At 37.2% G+C, this 17,497-nt stretch overlaps 2 protein-coding genes and 1 pseudogene across 2 annotated transcripts; all 3 read right to left on the bottom strand.

Moving 5' to 3' along the window:
• On the bottom strand, positions 868-4,534 carry LOC18605464. The gene is made up of 4 exons (XM_018117417.1): positions 3,705-4,534; positions 3,506-3,612; positions 2,178-3,314; positions 868-2,034 (listed from the first exon to the last, which is right to left on the bottom strand). Exons 1-4 carry the CDS (start codon positions 3,946-3,948, stop codon positions 1,312-1,314), a joined length of 2,211 nt encoding a protein of 736 aa, XP_017972906.1. The 5' UTR covers positions 3,949-4,534; the 3' UTR covers positions 868-1,311.
• On the bottom strand, positions 9,549-13,335 carry LOC18605463. Its single transcript, XM_007038476.2, has 7 exons — positions 12,791-13,335; positions 12,644-12,675; positions 11,768-11,865; positions 11,582-11,664; positions 11,024-11,101; positions 10,851-10,949; positions 9,549-10,132 (listed from the first exon to the last, which is right to left on the bottom strand). Exons 1-7 carry the CDS (start codon positions 12,872-12,874, stop codon positions 9,836-9,838), a joined length of 771 nt encoding a protein of 256 aa, XP_007038538.2. The 5' UTR covers positions 12,875-13,335; the 3' UTR covers positions 9,549-9,835.
• Positions 14,241-16,809, bottom strand: LOC18605462 (annotated as a pseudogene).

Below are 17,497 nucleotides of genomic sequence, written 5' to 3'. Positions count from 1 at the left end.
ATATATATATATATATATATATATATATATATATATATATATATTAATTTGACTCGTTCTTATTTTCATGGTAAAAAGATTCTTCATCAGAAAATTTTTTTGCACGTTAACTTTTTCTTCTTTTTTCCTTTCGAGTACATTTTTATATAATAGCAAGCTAAAGGTACAGTAAAGAAGAAAAAATTCTCAATATTCCACTTAGATTTTATTCTGATTTGGACTTTGACTTCTTGTCCGCATTAGGATTTTACTTGTCAAGTTGCAACTTTAGATGCTTGGCTTTATACTCGTAGACGTCTCAGGACCGTCTTTCCAGTGCTAACCCTTTACTGCTTTACTCCAGCTCTCTTTTCTCTTTTTCCTCCTTCTTTCATCTCTTTGTAATTAACTTCAGGGTAGTTGCAGTTCCACTTTACAAGCTCAAACTCCCATAAATTGAGAACCAAATCTTAGACGATTCCCTCATCCCATGTACTTTTTGTACTGTTTAACCTAAAGGCAAATGATTAGCTAATTATCTTCCCTTCCTTGGACCTTCTTATTTCAGTTTCCATCTGTTAAGAGATTGCCATTAATTGATGGCTATTCTTTTTTCTTTTTCATGAAACTAAAGGAGCCAAATTGCCAATAATAATATTCAGTTTAACCTTGCAATATTTAACCGTGCTAATTAATTCCAAAGCAAATAGTTAGATTAATCAACTCAATAGCCTATCCAATTTGTAAATGTTATTTGAATTTTAGTTGTTGCATTTGGTAGGAAGGAATATGAAAAAGATTGGTAGAAAATAGAAGCTCTCGTGATATCATAATGCTGATTGCTTCATTAACTAGATACATGTAAACAACATAAGGGAACATACATAATTAGATATAACAGTAGCCATACTCGTAGTATATTACATCAAAAGAGGACTCCAACTTTGAAGAACCAAAATTTCTAACTTCACTTAAAATACCCAAAAAGAATATGTACTATCATTCTCTCTCTCTTTTTTCAAAAAGAAGAAAACGAAAAAGAAAGAAAGTTGATACATTATTGCAGTATATATACAAAATAAAAGAGAGGGAGAGGAATGGATTCCTCTGTGACAGCTTGTGTTTCTAAGAACCAATCAAAAAGCGAGTGTTGTTGGGGGCCAACAGCCATTGTTTCCACGTGTATCTGACTACTGAGTCCCACCTGGACCCCAACGAATAGCATCTCGTCACGTGAATGACCCATGTGACCTGCCGTGCTCTCTGTGTCTCAAAGTAAACGGTACCGTATCATTCCAAAATGAGGCCTTCCAAGTTTCAACCTATGAAAGTTCAAACTCGTACACCAAAATCCGCAGCCGTTTCATGTACCAGCGCCTCTAAAATGTCCTTCTCTATCTCCGTTACAATCCCTTCCCCTTCTTCCTCGTACGCCGTTACACTTTGGACCTTCATTTCTGGCAAATCTTTGTCAATTAAGGCATCAATGTCTTCAAGAACACGACAATCAGCTCGAGGAAAGCTTCTAATTTTGGAACACAATATGTCTTTCAGTTGAGACCCATCCATGTGACTAACATCATGGCCAACTGTAGTAACCCAAGGCTTCATATTAAAGTAAGGCTTCAAAATTTCGATCAAAATTTCATCGACTAGATGAAACAGTAATTTCCTATTGCAGCGATGGCTCAATTGACTAGACTTGGTTCTGTTGTTATTATTATTATTATTATTATTAGAGAGGATGGCAGTGGAACAAGTGGTGAAATGTTCGAGATAGTAAAAAATGGAAGGGTCAAGAGGATGGGACGGAGAGAACCAGGAAGTGAAGGACACTGGGGTATCTTTGTTTAATCCTGTACGTCCTAGTATTCTAGCGATGTACTCATATTCTGCATCATTTCCGGTGGTGGAAGTAGGCGTAGTAGCATCGTTACATTTGTCGCCGTTGTTGTTTCGGGAAACGTGCACTTGCGTCGCTTCTTGTTTGTTGTACATTTGGCTCGAACAACTAGATAACTGTGAGCTACGTTTCGGTCTTTGAGCATCTAAGACCTGTAACACATCCAAACAATAAGTTGATCAGAAAAAGTCATATTTTCTTCGAGATGAATAGTAAAAACTTCCCTGTAGAGTGGTAAAGTCTTTTTTTTTAAAAAAAAAAACAAAGAAAAGGGTAAGAGTAATAATTTGAATACCTGTTTTTGCGGGATTTTTGTGGCTGGAGGAGAAGGATCTTTTTTGACTGGAAGAAGGGTAGGGACGGTCATGCTGAGGAGATCATTTGACAATGGGGTTTTCCTGCATTTCTTGTCAGGAATGTTAACTCTGTTGGCTGCGGAAGGACGAACGAAAGGCTCTTCTTGCTTGTTTCGGATAATGTCGGATGTTTGTTGAGGCTTTTTCAGCCGTGAGCCGAACTTTTCACTGGACCCTTTCTTGCATTTGCTAACGGCTCTTGGTAGTAGCTGCTGCTGCTTGTGATGCTCATCTCGTTCCTCTTCAACAGTCTGTAACTTGGGCTTTGGTAAAACTCTTATGGGCTGAGGCAGGATATTGATCTCAGGAGGTGACGAAAATGATGATTCTGGAGGTTGAAGATTGTGATCTTTGGTGGTTGAATTTATCACTGGTTTGCTTTTGGATTCCAAGAATCTGAGCCTTGGTGAACAGGAAGGCGTTGAGTGCTTTCCAGGACTCGAATCATCCCCAACTTTGGTTAAAGCCCTGGAAATTTTCTTGTATTTAAATTGGCTAACAAGCTCCTCTCTGGCCTGCTCCCTGTTCCGAACCGAGTTGGTTATGTCCATACCAACTTTCCTGCTAACACTTTCTTTAACCTGCTTCACTATCTGCCTAGCGTAGTGACCAGGGCTCCTGTTCTCATCTTCATGTTTGAGCTCTTTCCTTTTCAATGATGAGAGACGAGAAATCACCAATTCTTCACTAGCGCTCATGTTCTCCTTGTTGATTTGAAGCGAAAGGCGGTGGTGATGATCCACGACTGACCTTCTTGCGGACGATATTCTTGGAGTTTCTGGCAATGAGCGAGTGCCCCTGATTTCACCATCCAAAGAATTTCTGTGACTAGTTCTTTTGCTTTGAAGAGGCTTTGGGGATCGGATGTGGTGATTTAAATGTGACTTAGCTTGAAAATGTGGTGCAGATGAAAAAGATGGTGAGCGGCTTTCAGGAAGGAGATCAAGACCCATGAGCCTAGCAACCAAAGTAGGGGTCTTTGTCCCTGGGGAGCAGCTTATCTCTGAAGAAGTGTCATTATTTGGGGCTCCGACTTTTGACCTTGTGTCTCCACTTGTTTTGATTTGAATTCCCATCTGGATTTTCATAAACAAAAAAAATAAATAAATAAATAAAGGAAACATTAAGGTTATAACATTATCATCACGATTACCCACTTTTCAAAAAAATGCGAATCTCTGGAAATGGAAAATAAATAAGGCTAGGAACCCAAAAAGATAAAGAAATAAAATAGCATATACTTGTATTAAATACATAGTTAACTTACTGGGATATTTAAAATTTCCTCTTCTTTACTGGTTGATGTAAATGAAGCTGAAGCTGAAGTTGAACCTTCCTCCTCCGATTCCAAACTGTTCCTAGGCGCCTCTGCACCTGCAGTGCATTGGAACCCGTTACTCGCCTCAGAATTTCAGAAAGGGAAAGAAAATGAAAGAAACGAAGAGAGAGTAAGTGAAAGAAGGAACCTTTAAGGGCGGTGGTGTGGCCTGGAGAGAGAAAGGAGTCAGGCTTGAAACAACTACAACTGCTACTACTAGTTTGGTGGTTTAAAGGGAACTGGAAATGATGGAAATCAAACAAGTGGAAGACGGCACTTATGCAACCAGAAGGAGTAGTCTGACCACCAGAGTCTCTGTCTGATGCTCTCTTGGAGCTGTTGGAGTTTGAGGAGGTTTTAGCCCCAGTACCCCAATACCAATCCCTGCCCATCTCCGCAAGTTAAAACTTCTTCCCTGCTTTTCAAGGAAAACAAGATAAGATGGTCTGAGCCAAAAAGAAAAAAGAAAGTTCCCTAGCAATGGAAAAGAGATCAGGGTGACAATGACCGAAGAAGTAGTAGCTAGGTGTTAGAGCAGAGAGATGGATAGGGCGAAGACTAGAGAAAGTATGCTGTTTAGAAGAGAAAAAGCTGAAAAGGTTATAGGACGCTGGTGAAGAAGCGAGAAAAGCGGATCCATCAAAGCATAAATCAGCCACATTTTGATTTGAGGAATTTAAGTACAACAAAAGGTTTGGTTTGTGGGTGCAGCCTGTAGCATATGAGAATGGGACTATTTATTTATTTATTTCTCTCTCTCTCTCTCTCTCCTTGCTTTTGTTTTTTTTATTCGCCTTTACCATACTACTACTGTCTTCTTTTTATTTTATGGTCTTACACTCACTCCCAAGTTTTACTATAGACCATGACTAGAACCAACTCTCTCTGTTATTGGGAATTTGAATTGGTAAAAGAGCAAGATGATAACGATACGACCACGCACCTTTCCTATCTCTCTATCTGAAATGCAGACACATAAACAATCTCTCACTCTCATGCTCGATTCACAATGTGATTCCCACACCCTCTGGGTTTTAAATACGAGGTGGTTTATTGGGGATCTGCGATTCGAGCCTGTGAGCCAGGTTGTGACGTTTGTACTCTCATTTTTCTGATAACCCTGGTACAACCAGGGTTAGATTTAGAGCTACCTCAATCTATCCCCTGTTAACGAACGATCCTGGAATTTGGTAAAACTTAGTAACCCACAAAAACAAACCAAAAAAAAAAAAAAAAAGGGAAAAAACCGACCCCTGGAGCTTGCATGCTCGTATGTATTCGCTCTTATTCCTTTGCTTTTGTGTTACTACCGACGGAGTCCTGGGGAAGTTCAAGAATGGAGGCAACCATCCAGCTTAAGGGACATCAAGGTTGGATTGTTCTCTAGTATGATGATTGTACTGAAAGCTTGAAATAAGAATAAAAGTATATTCAATGCTTTGGGTTGTGCTTTTTTAACCTCTTCTTCCATTTAAATTTCTCCTTTTCTTTATTGTTTTAATACTTTGTCATTTTTCTTGCTTTTAGCTTATGTCCTTGAAAAACTGCATTCAAGTTTCTACCAATTTGGTATATATATATATATATATATATATATATATATATATATATTATACCTGTTTATTATAATTTAGCTGGCAACAAATGGGTGAACTTGGAAGGAAAATTACTCCCAAACTATTCATCACGCAACACACAAAAATGTGCAGCTAACATATGAGCTAATAATCTATTAGCCGTTCTCCTTGTAAAAATGAATGAGCAAGCCTTAGCGTTGTTGTACACATGCAAGCCTCACGTTTGTTAACATATCTCAGTGTCTCCCTCAACTATAATACGCACATACCCATATGTGGACCAGCCAATACCAAACCAAAAAAGAATAGCTCCTTCCTCACCTTGGAGAGGGCCATCTGTACAGATCTGTGTAGTGGCACCTAACAGAATCTGCCCACTATGGACCCTAATCACCGCTCCTAGACCTGCCATCTTTTCCTTGGCAAAAATGGCAGCATCAACATTGATTTTAACAGCATTCACAGTAAAGGCAGAGCAGATATTAGCTACAACCTTATCATTTGATGGACAAGCAAACTCATTAAAGATTAATTACAAGTTAATTTACTATGAGAAGCAAGATCCACTTTTTTTTTTTGGTACGTATATATGGAGGTACAACGGGAGTCGTTAAGTTTCACTTATTATTTAAATAAATAAATAACTATGATTTAGAGAGGTATTAGCTGAATTTCCAAGAAAAAACTTGTTTTGTATTGATAAAATTAAAACCTTTTTTATTTAATAAAAATACTGAACTTGCAAAATAATAACAAATTATATTAGAAGATATTACAAATATATATATATATATATATATATATATATATATATGTTTGTTTCGATCCGTAGTGTTCACACGGATGGACTTTTCTACAATAAAGGAAAAAAAAAATGAAAAATACCTGATGACTGAATCGAAACAACAATTGATATCTCCATTAAGCAAAGAAAAATATGATTGTAGGGGAGGGGACCCAAAACCCTAATCCATGGCAGGATGTGCATCATGTGATGAAAGGGTGGTGGACTAGGGGCAGGGGTGGTGCAGGATTTCCGACAAAGGGAGGGCTTTAGGACAAATTAACTATGTCAGGAGCCTCCCTACTGATAATAAAATCCCACTTAGGACTGAGATTGAGCCTTGTTTGTTTACATGCACGTCACGAAGCATTCTTCGGACAGACTATGACATCCACAGCTCGGGGACCACCGCTGGGGTTTTTAGCGTTTCCATTCTCTTATTTTTTTAATTTTTGGACGTGTGTCAATATAGCTTTCTATTCATGTACTAGCCAACCTCAATTTCAAAGTGTGTCCTTTGAGGACAAAGAGGGAGAGGAAGAGATTTTCTTTTTTAATTTGAATATTGGCTGAGGTGGTCCCAAGTTTATGGGCTCAATCGAAGGGCTTACAAATTCAAAGTTGCAATCCCTATTCCCTACCGTACCATGATTGAGTTCCCTCCTGCTCTGCACTCTTAATGGGTCTCAGGAGAGTATTATGGTTCATCTTTCACATTCCCTTCACCGCTCTTCTACTTTCTTTCCTCCATGACTTTCCCCAACACTTGGAAACAAAACACAGTGACGGACGAAGGTGAAAAAAAGAAAAGGAAATGGAAGGACAGTAAATTGCAAGAGAAAAATAAAAACATCACCAAGAGCCAAAGCAGAAAAATATTTCATCCTTTCTTCCTTTTTCTTTTGGGAACAAAAAAAATAAAAGGAAAATCAAAGCACTGCTTTATTTACCCTGGGAGTGCAAGCAAATCCTTCATGGTCGCAGGGAAGAAACTGCCAAAAGGTAATAAATGGGTAATAACTGGCAAAAATGATAGCCCAGAGGCCTGGTTTGACCCACCACTTGCCTAAAAATTAACAACACAATTCTGAAGCCCCAACACTGCCGGCCTCCTCCTCTTCTTCTCAAGTCTTTTAATGTACAAGGGCAACTTAATAGAGGCTGGCCTCCCTAACCTACCCTCTTCCAAGTAGAGTTCTTATAGCGACAAGACCAGCATTCAAACAGTAGCATAACCTACCACTAAAATCATAGACACAATGAAAGAAAGCCCTTCTTGTAGTTAGTCTGATGCTAAGTCTTTCAAACGAGTTTAAACCCATTTCACCTTCATAAATACCTTCAACAACCTCATTAGTACGGCTCAGTAGTCTGATCCTACAAGGTCTATTAGGTGTAAGGTTTGAATAGCAAATCAGAATACCCTGCATCCAAGCTATCAACATTTACACTTGTTATATTTCTTTACTGTAAATTTTAAATACTCTGATGTACTTTTATTATCTTCAATGACTGTTAAGTGTACAATGCGAAGCACCAAGACGCCTGGCATGGCCGCCTGGGGACGCACACTCCCTGCCAGGATATAAAGCTATCCAACATATCAGTTAATGCTCACAAAACCAAGCCATCCAAGTTAAAATAATCTTCCAGAGCTTACACTAAAGGAGCAGGCATTTGCATTTACTCTTCCAGGCCACATAATTCAAACCTAGTGCATTTAACAGATGTCAATTCTCATAAAAGATCACCAGCAAGATTCACAGGAAAGGGATTTTTCCAGCAAAAATTTCCTAAATTACTGATGAATTGTAGGCATACCAACAGTTTTGTGTTATTGTCAATTGCACACCTTCATTCATTCACTAAGCCAACAACAGGATAGCATGACTTGAGCATTCAAAATTTAAATTTTAAACATTAGGTGTTTAACAATTCCCAGTCATGTAAAATTGCCACAAGCAGTAGTGAAATAAGATGCAGACTCAGATACCATGCCAACATGAAAAAGATGAATGTGTCAATCAAGGATGATGTGGTACAAACATATGTAATTGCAACCATCTAAAGCAGCTGCGGAGACAACGATGCAGTACTGTGAACATACACCAGTAGGACCAGGTCATGTCTCATGCAGTTCAAGAAATAATCCAGTGGATGCCAATCATACAACCTCTAACACAACCGGGGACTTAACTGTACATTTCCAAGCAATTTTATCATTTGGTACTTTGGAAAGAGTTGAGTGAGTTCAAACCACATGAAACCTAAATGCATAATTAGAGCCATATATAACAGAATTATTGGACTACTGAGAGCAAGGTGTTGAAAATCATGTAAAGGTAAGAACAAGGGAAAGGCCTCAAGGGAGCATTGGCACATTATATATAAGTGTAAAACTGCTACATCACAGATCCTGTGGCATTCAAGATAATCCAGAGGATTTACCTTATGTGGGAACACTGCAATGGCATAACTTTCAAAACCCAAGTCCTTCATCCATTAGACACATTCACAAATTCATTTAGGAAGATACTTTTCCATAAAAATCAGGTTTCAGCCTTTGATACCAAAGAGAGAGAGAGAGAGTTTTCCGTTTTTTATAGTTTTTTAAAGAGATGGTTTCTGAAGACTCCTGGAAATGAATAAGAAAGATAAGCCAAATAGCGTCATTCATATGAACAAGCCATATGCGATTGATAGAATACAAGGGTAAAGACAACAGAAATAAAGATGATGTGTTAATCAAGTCTGATGTGGTACAAACATATGTAATTGAAATCATCTAAAGCAGCAATGGACACAACGATGCAGTACTGTGAACTTAGACCAGTAGGACCAGGTCATGCTTCATGAAGTTCAACAAATAGTCCAGAGGATGCCAATCATACAACCTCTAACCCAACCACGGGCTTAACTGTACATTTCCAAGCAATTTTATCATTTGGTACTTTGGAAAGAGTTGAGTGAGTTCAAACCACATGAAACCTAAATACATAATTAGAACCATTATAAATGAATTATTGGAATATTGAGAGCAAGATGTTGAAAACCATATAAAGGTAAGAACAAGCGAAAGGCCTCAAGGGAGTATCAGCACATTACATATAAGTGTAAAACTGTTGCATCATATGAACGTATAGAAGATGAAGTATTAAATGCCGAAGTGTCTTGAAACAATAATTTATTAATCTGACACAAAAATGCATACTCTAATTGTCCCTTTCTTTCCTGCATTCTCATTACCAAGTATAGGATTATCTCTGCTCACCTTAATTAGTCCTAATTAATTCTTCACAAAAGCCAGAGTTACACATTTGCCAATAAGCACAATAACAGTTATATCATCTCATAATAGAGAGTTTGCACAAGATTCAGCAAAAGAGGTTTATGCAGATACCATACTAGTGCTATAACTTTGAACATCCCACTCCCCCTCCTTTCTAACCTAAACCAAACAGATCCTTCGGTGTTCAAGATCATCCAGAGGATTTACCTTATGCAGGAACACCTCAATGGCATAACTTTCAAAACACAAGCCTTCCATCTATTAGACAAGTTAATACATTCATTTAGATAAAAACTTTTCCATAAAATTCAGGCTTCAGCTTTTGATACCAGAGAGAGAGAGAGAGAAAGAGAGTTTTCCTTTTTTATAGTTTTTTAAAGAGATAGTTTCTGATCGACTCCTGCTTGAAGACAATACTAATGACATATATCAGTCCTGGAAATTAATAAAAAAAGATAGCCAAATACAATCATTCATATCAACAAGCTATATGCAATTGAAAGAATACAAGGGTGAAAACAATGGAAATAAAGGGGGAGAAAGACTGGTGATACCCCATAAAATGTGCAAACACTGATAGTTTGCTCTGATCCTTCAGCAAAGAAAACAGAAGATCTAAAATGATGCTCCTAAGTTCTACCATCCACATCAAACCCTGCTCCTGTCCAGCCAGGTGCTGCAGATCCTCTACCCTTGGGCACAGCCCCAATCCCCTTTCCTCTTCCTTGAAACTGGCTTTTCTTCTTTCCTTTTACTTCTCCATCATTTGTGGGCAATTGATTCTGCCCATTCATAGCTAAAACATTTCCATCATTACGTTGATTAGGTACATTTTCAGAAGCAGTAGAGCCCGATTGTGTTGTTTGAGGAACTGAGGAAGCATCTACAGTTGCAGCGCCCTGTGCAGATCCAATTGCTTTCCTGTCCTAAACATGATCCAAGCACAAGCTTTCAACAATCTATCTACAATTACTTGCATACACCAGTGCTGATAATAATTAACAAGTGTGACACTATAAAAAAAAAATACAAAAATGTTGCCAAAGAATGCAGCCCTCTAATGAAAGCAGGCACTTCAGCTTGGGTTCTTAAGAATAGCCATTTCCAAAATGACCCCTCCGCCTTCCCCCTCCATCCTGGCTAACCATGAGCAAACCAGGGAATTTTGATTCATGCATGTTTTAAACCAATTTCCATACATCTAAAGTAGGTTATTATATAAGAGCAAACTGAAGTGCAAACTAATACTTCTGATCTCACTTTGTATATTTTTTCCACTTCTAATCTTTATTAGGGATACGGCGTGGTTTGAATTGATTAACAGGAGCTAAACATTAACAAAGAATCAACAAAACAAATTCTAGGTGGTCGGGAAAGGTTCTGTTGAGTTGGTAGACATGAAGATCATAAATACTTTTCCATTTAATATGTCACCTCCTTTCCAGTTCATAACAAGGGAAATTCATAAAAGAGTAGCGATTGAAAATCACAAGCAGAACTTGCAATAAAGGAGAACCATTTTCATCAGGTGACATGCCTATTCTGATGACTGTTGTAAAGCATTTATCTTCTCATCATAGAGGACCACATACGTATTGGATCCTACATGAAGAACTAGAAGTATAATGAACAACGAAAGCTTACATGATGAGACAAAGTGGATGCTCTACTTGGGTTCAGAGCTTCCAATCGTCTTTTCAATTCCTCAAGTCGAGCAAACTGGGAGTTACTGCTTTCTTGAACCTATCAAAGAAAAGCATCAAATTGTTAGACGGTGCATTAATGCCCACTTATCCACCTATAGCAAAGATGTATACCAGATTGTTTAAGTCCTCACATAACTTCTGCTTAATTGCTTCCTCATCATTCAGAGCCTTTACTGCTGCTTCCCAAATCTGAAATAAATATCAAAAGCTGCTATCAAATTGAAGATGGGAGGCAATATACTTGCCAGTAAAATAATTACAAAAAAACTGAAAAACTATTCACAGCCTCCCTCAAGACCAAAAGATTAGTTTTTGCCTTTATTAATCCAAATACAACCTACCATCGGTGTATAAACAAATTCCAGAATCTATCTCAATCTGTAATTCCATGCAGAAACACTAATGAGTTACAGCTGCAAGTTCACTCATTTCAAAATAAAATGGGTTTACATGGGTATACTAGCATCTGACCATTTGAATTGGCAACTTTTTCATATTAAATTTTTATTATTTAACCTGTCAAAAGTCCCTAGTAAACCTAGTATTGCTGTCTCTTCACAGGCAAAAGTGTGACAAAATAATGAAGAATTGCACTTTGATGAAGGAAAGATGAGATATAATGCCAATGTACATGCTCAATTATACTTGAGAGAGAGAAGAGTGATAAACCTTTCGTGCTTGTTCTTCCTTCTGCTTGGCAATGTGAATTCTCTCAGTTGACATTTCTATTTTCTTTCTCAAGTGTTCTAGGGCTGCAGGTATGCAGCATACGTTATGCAGTGGAAGAGTCACTCTACTATAGACAATTACGCATAAATGAAGAAATATTGCACATAGTGCCAACAACACACCAACCTGCTTTTTTAGGCCCAGCGGTGAGTTTCATCTCCATTGTAAGATTTGATAGTTCTCTTTCAACATCACGTATTTTAGAATAATTTTCTTCTATGTATCTAAAAGCATGCATCAAAGGAGATTAAATACAATCCCCCAACAAATGGAATCATGAGAATAAACCCAAAGAACATTAAAAAGAAAAGAAACCATAACTTTATAAGGCATCCTCTTTCAACTTTAGCACACAAGTAAATGCTACAGATTAGAAAATTAAAGTCTTAAATGCAAACAAAATTTAAATATTTCAAGAACTAAATTGTCAGGAAAAAAAAAACTACTTTCTTATGCTTGATTAATTGAGTTGTAAACAAAGATTGTCAAATTGATGTTTTTCAATATGAATTAGTAAAAGCAACTTATTAAATTTAGGGGAAAAAATGCTGGAGTTCATAACCAAGCTTAAATGGAATCTGTTTCAGATTTGAATAATATGAACTTAATTACAGCAACAAACAACCAACCAATTGAAATTTAGGATTCAATTATCGTTTTAAGTAGTATCAAACTCTCATGAAAATCTTATGCGCTATCACTAATCACCCATATCTCTAGATCTGAATTACAGTTTAAGGCTTTAAGCTAACTGTTAATAGCTAACAATTTATAGAAAACTCAGATATCTGTATATTCCTCTTCTGTTTTTCTACATAACCACACGCAGGATTATAAGAACACTTTCCTTATTATTGAATTAAAATAAATCATTGAACATATTTATCCGATGTAGGCCAGTTTACTACAATTCAACTCAGGCAAGTGAAATTTCAGATAAAATATATGATGAAATAATTGCACATATCTCAAAATAGATTAGAAGTGACAAGATGAACATACTTCTTGAGTTGAAGCTGCTCTTCCTCGATTATCTGCCGCCACAGCCAAAAACAGAACCCAAAAAAGGAAAAAAACCAAATTCGCTATCACATTTCCACCCTAGCATTATAAGAAGCACAGGTAGAGAAGAGAAGAAAGAGAAGTGACCTTCTCAGTGTAGGCGATGACAGGAGCTTCCCTAGCGAGTCCATCGGGTCCGATCTCGGGCTTCAGGGCAGGATTCGAAGCCATTTTCCTTATTTCTTTCCTTTTTCTTTTGTTATTGAAATCGAAACTAGAAATAAAAATGGAAAACTGTTTTCTGATCTGATTTTACAAAAAGGAAGTGGATTCGTTTCAATAGCGGAAGCATTGCATTGTTGCCATTTCTGTGTTTTCGCTTTCTTCGATTGACAGAGAAAGGGAAAAACAACAAACACGTGAGGGTTTATCTTTATCCTCGTTTTCGATCGTGAGGGATACGTGCGTTTTTTCCTTGTAAAAAAGGATGTTGAGTCGTGCTGAGGAGGCCGGCGTACCGGTTCAGTGGTCCGGGTCCATAAAGCGCGTATCCTCCGGTGATGCGGAAATAATTTTTCAATGCCTCGATAAAATTGGCCCCTTGGGTTTTGCGATTGGGCACATGCTGAGCACGTGTTAAGGCTATTCCTGGGGCTCAAATATCAACAAACCGCCTTGTAATCTTGATTTGGGTAATAAACGGAATTGCATCCTATCTTCCCACATTAGTACAAAACTTGCGAGGCATTTTGCAATACCCTTTTGGGTCGAATGAGCCAATTGGAATATGAAACACAACAAATAATGTATACTATGAATAGGTTGATGGTGGTGTGGACCAATTAGTACTACTACTCTTATACTATTTAAGAGATCACAATCCATAGTTTTCTTGATTATAATACGTTTAGAGAGAAAAGAAAACTAAAATATGAAAAACCATCTTTTTCAATAGCTAATCATTTCATCTAAACATTTCTTACATCCTTTGCCAAACGCAAATGTTGATTAACAACACAACTTCGTCTATATCTTTTTAAGGATAGCAACATGGAAGGGTATAAATAAGAGAGAGTAAGACAACAGGAAAACAGGATGGCCTAATGTGCTGGGAGAGAGAAACATTAGATGCATAAAGAGAAGCAAAGGTAAGGCTTGGATGCTGGGATAAAGTTTAAACATTCAAATTCAAGCGGCTAGAGAAGTGAATTTTGAAGAACATGTTTATGGCCTAAAGGCCAATGTCATAGGATAACCAGCACTTTACGAGCTTTATGCAAACACAGAGGAACCTACTGTCACCGACCTGGCCAGGTTAAACACTAGTTTAGTTTCTGTTTCATAGTTTAAACAAGTACAACATTCGCCAAAGTGAGGAGAAAAGCTTGCAACTTCAGCATGGAAGCTAAACTTGAGTGAGCTGAATATGCCGATTAGGATCAATTTTGGTTTAAATCATGAAGCAGCAACTACATTTAAGACTTGGAGAACGGTTTCCTTTGTGCGTAGTGCGGGAATTGCACCTCTTCGTGTTACTGTCAGGGCTCCACAAGCATTCGCGAAAGGTAAAGCTTCTCGTCCTGTCACAAAGATGACTTCATGTATAAATTCCTACAGGAATCTGAGGAGAGTATACATGCCATAACCTATTTACTCTGTTTATTTTTAAGTTGCTACCACTCAAGATGAAGGAAAATTTCTTCAGGATCAAATGCAGGGTAGCAATTAACTGGAACACTAGCTAGATTTAGGTGAAAGTCAAAACAAAGCATTGGATTCTAAAACTCAAGCCCTTTATAATTACGTTGATTTCGATAGTTTACATGTTAATTAATCATATAGATACTGCAAAATTTATAATTAAGCTTTAAGAAAGAAAATGAAGTAAATGATCTGTCTCAATTTACGAAACAGCTAAAGGTACCTCAATTAGCTTTATGTCAGAAGCTAAGCTGGTCAGCATCCCACTGACAAATGCATCACCAGCACCAGTTGTGTCGACGGGTTTAACTTTAATGCCAGGAGCCCTGCCCTTGAATGTCTGTACAATATGTAGCTGAATGTCAGCTTGTTCATGAAACCAGCATCATATATATCACTTACTTAGCATTCAGATTTTTCTACTACAAAGAACTATCAGTCAATCAAGTTATGCAATAGGTTAAGATAGAAAATCAGTTCAGAAGGAGCAAATTACGATAGTAGAATATTTTTAAGATCAATATTGAATTTTGTCATTAAACTTTCAATTTTGTTAATTTTTTAACCTAACATAGTAAAATTAATGAAAATTTATCACTTTCATTAACAGCATATTTCATAAAATATTTCCATTCCATTACTTTTTATGTAATAATCAATGAAATTTAAAATATAATAACAAAAAATTCAATTAAATTGAAAGACAATGACAAAATTTACTAGTAAACCCATAGTATAGGAACAAATTTCACCTCAATTCCAAGCAAAAAAAGAAAAATAGAAGATCTTACCTTAGTGTAATATCTACAACCCTTGGATCCTTCAGTTACAACCAAAAGCTTAAGATTAGGATGAAAAACTTCTTCGTCACCACATTATCATCGTAAGGGTCATCATCTTAAATTAAGAATGTAAGTCCATCCTCGCTTATCTACAACTTCATATAACAGAAACAAATGAGTGTTATACAAATATACTATGATTGAATTCCTTTTCATGGTAGTACATAAAAAAGAGCTATATATATTATTTACATTTACGTTATAGCCTGCCAGTTCATGTATGAATCTCATGGTTACAAAATCGTACCTTAATAACATCTGCTTGATCCCATATGCTTATTATTCCCTGCCGAGCAGCCTCTGCCGATGCCCATAATGGCAGTGTCAAATTTGGATCATAGGATGGGATGCTACCAGACTGTCTGGCAATGTTCATTGCAGCAAGGTGAGCTGACCTGCATCGTTCCTCGATCAAACAAACAGAACCATAATGAAATATCCCTGCCTGCAAGAATTTGGAAATAAAAGATATTCAAGCGGAGTAGTATCCTAAATTCAACAGATATTTCATAACATTTCCCAGAGAGAGAGACCTGCTTAATCGGGTTTATATCGAGTTCTGATTCGCGAAGATGCATATCAGCATTTAGATGACGATAAAAAAAATTCCCTTTCACTATCAGCTCTGAGTGTAACAAATGACAATGCAGTTCTTGCACTATGGTCAAAACGCATTCCAGCATTGTTGACATTGTTTTGTCTCGGAATGTCAGCTGAGATGTGGCAAAATTCTTCATCACCAACCAGATAGTATGAAATTGCAAAGCATTTGGAACAGGAAGCACATCTAAGCAGAAGTATATAGGCAGTAAGAAGTCACTGAAATAAGAAATAAAAGTTGCTTGGGAACACCCCTCATCCCCAGAGAGAGAAAAAAAAGCAGGGGATTGAGATTTTGCAACAGAACTGAGAGCAATAGTGCCCTTTTTAAATTCTGCGAAAGCATCGCTCGTATTACATTTCTGTGCGTGGAGTTATCTTTATTTTCATGAAATACGAGGTTAAAATATCCATAAATTTGGAAGAACAAGAGATGTTTTGATCATATATCTACCACCAAACGGCGAAGAGCAACTTCATAACACCTCCGTTGAAAATTTTGTTTCAAAGACAGAGGTCAAAGTATTTCATGATTTCCCATAATTGACAAACATTTAGGTAACATTTGCTACTCTTATGTCGGGATTTTTGGGAGGAGGTCGAGTTGAGAGTCAGAAGATAAAGAGGACTTCTTTTACTTAAACCGAAATACCAACAGGAAAACTAGAAAGTTTTTCTTTTAATTTTTTTTAAAAAGAGACCAATTTTCCACCTTCACGATATTCAAAGCCAAAAGAAATGAAGATAGTATGGTGCTATTCAGGGTTAGATGTTTGAATTTACCTTGCCTATGAAAGCTGATGAACAACCCAATCTGGATATGCCAACAGCCACATTAGCTGGAGCACCACCAGGAGACATCCTGAAAGCAGGTACTTCAGCCAGAGAAAACCCTCCAACGGTTGGTACAAAGTCCATCAATATTTCACCAAAGCAAACAAGTAGTGAATTGTTGGGTAGTTTTCCATTTGTATTGGCACCGATATCTTTAGCACAGCCTGCACATGCAGTACTCGATATCATATATGGTATTTTTTTTTTCAATTATAGTAAGAAAGATAAAAAAAAAAAAAAAAGAAAAGGGAGGCATAGGAGTTAAAATAGATAGAACAGTGTATCTTTCAAAAAAAAAAAAGATAGAACAGTGAAAAGAAGGAACAAGGATTGACTAGTCTTTGACCTGCCAAATTCTGCTTGACAGGAAAGATCAATTAGTGGATTAAAAGAGAGAATTTTTTTTTTTACCCATTTCTTGACCTGCCAAAGGCTTGTTGCAGCTCTTTTTGCTATTGTACAGGGGCAGAGCCCTCTCCAAAGCTGGCTGTCCATGCCAAGAGGAGTCTTCCACTAGTTTGGTGGCAGACTTGTTATGGCATTCAAGCTTTTGGTTTAATAAAATTCATTTTTCAAAAAAAAAAAACAAGGATCAACTAGTCTTTGACCTATATCAAATCTAGAAATTGCTAAAAACGATAAGCACTAGCAGTAACTCAAGTTCAGCGAGCTTGGCTCTTCCGCAATGCATATAAATCTAGCAAGGAAATGAAAAGAAAGATTGTCCACACCTTGCTTGCACAGAATAAATTGATCTGAGCTTGATCTATTTTTTTGAAAAGCAGAATTCATTCATAAGGTAAACAAAGTTACATCTAAAAGGAGGAGAAAACCTCAAGAAAAGCTGCACAATCACAAAAAAATCAATTCTGCAGCA

The sequence above is a fragment of the Theobroma cacao genome, chromosome 3 (genome assembly GCF_000208745.1).
Source record: "Theobroma cacao cultivar B97-61/B2 chromosome 3, Criollo_cocoa_genome_V2, whole genome shotgun sequence".
NCBI classification, from domain to species: Eukaryota; Viridiplantae; Streptophyta; class Magnoliopsida; order Malvales; family Malvaceae; genus Theobroma; species Theobroma cacao.
The sequence above is the reverse complement of the archived record's forward strand: the minus strand, read 5'-3'. Positions and strand labels throughout refer to the sequence as shown.

Coding starts and splice junctions, on each gene's coding strand:
- LOC18605463 (XM_007038476.2), bottom strand. CDS start 12,874: ATGGCTTCGAATCCTGCCCTGAAGCCCGAGATCGGACCCGATGGACTC. Junction 12,676..12,790: donor TCATCGCCTACACTGAGAAG/GTCACTTCTCTT, acceptor CTGTGGCGGCAG/ATAATCGAGGAAGAGCAGCT. Junction 10,133..10,850: donor CATCCACTTTGTCTCATCAT/GTAAGCTTTCGT, acceptor GATCATGTTTAG/GACAGGAAAGCAATTGGATC.
- LOC18605464 (XM_018117417.1), bottom strand. CDS start 3,948: ATGGGCAGGGATTGGTATTGGGGTACTGGGGCTAAAACCTCCTCAAAC. Junction 3,613..3,704: donor CCACACCACCGCCCTTAAAG/GTTCCTTCTTTC, acceptor AATGCACTGCAG/GTGCAGAGGCGCCTAGGAAC. Junction 3,315..3,505: donor AGGAAATTTTAAATATCCCA/GTAAGTTAACTA, acceptor ATGAAAATCCAG/ATGGGAATTCAAATCAAAAC.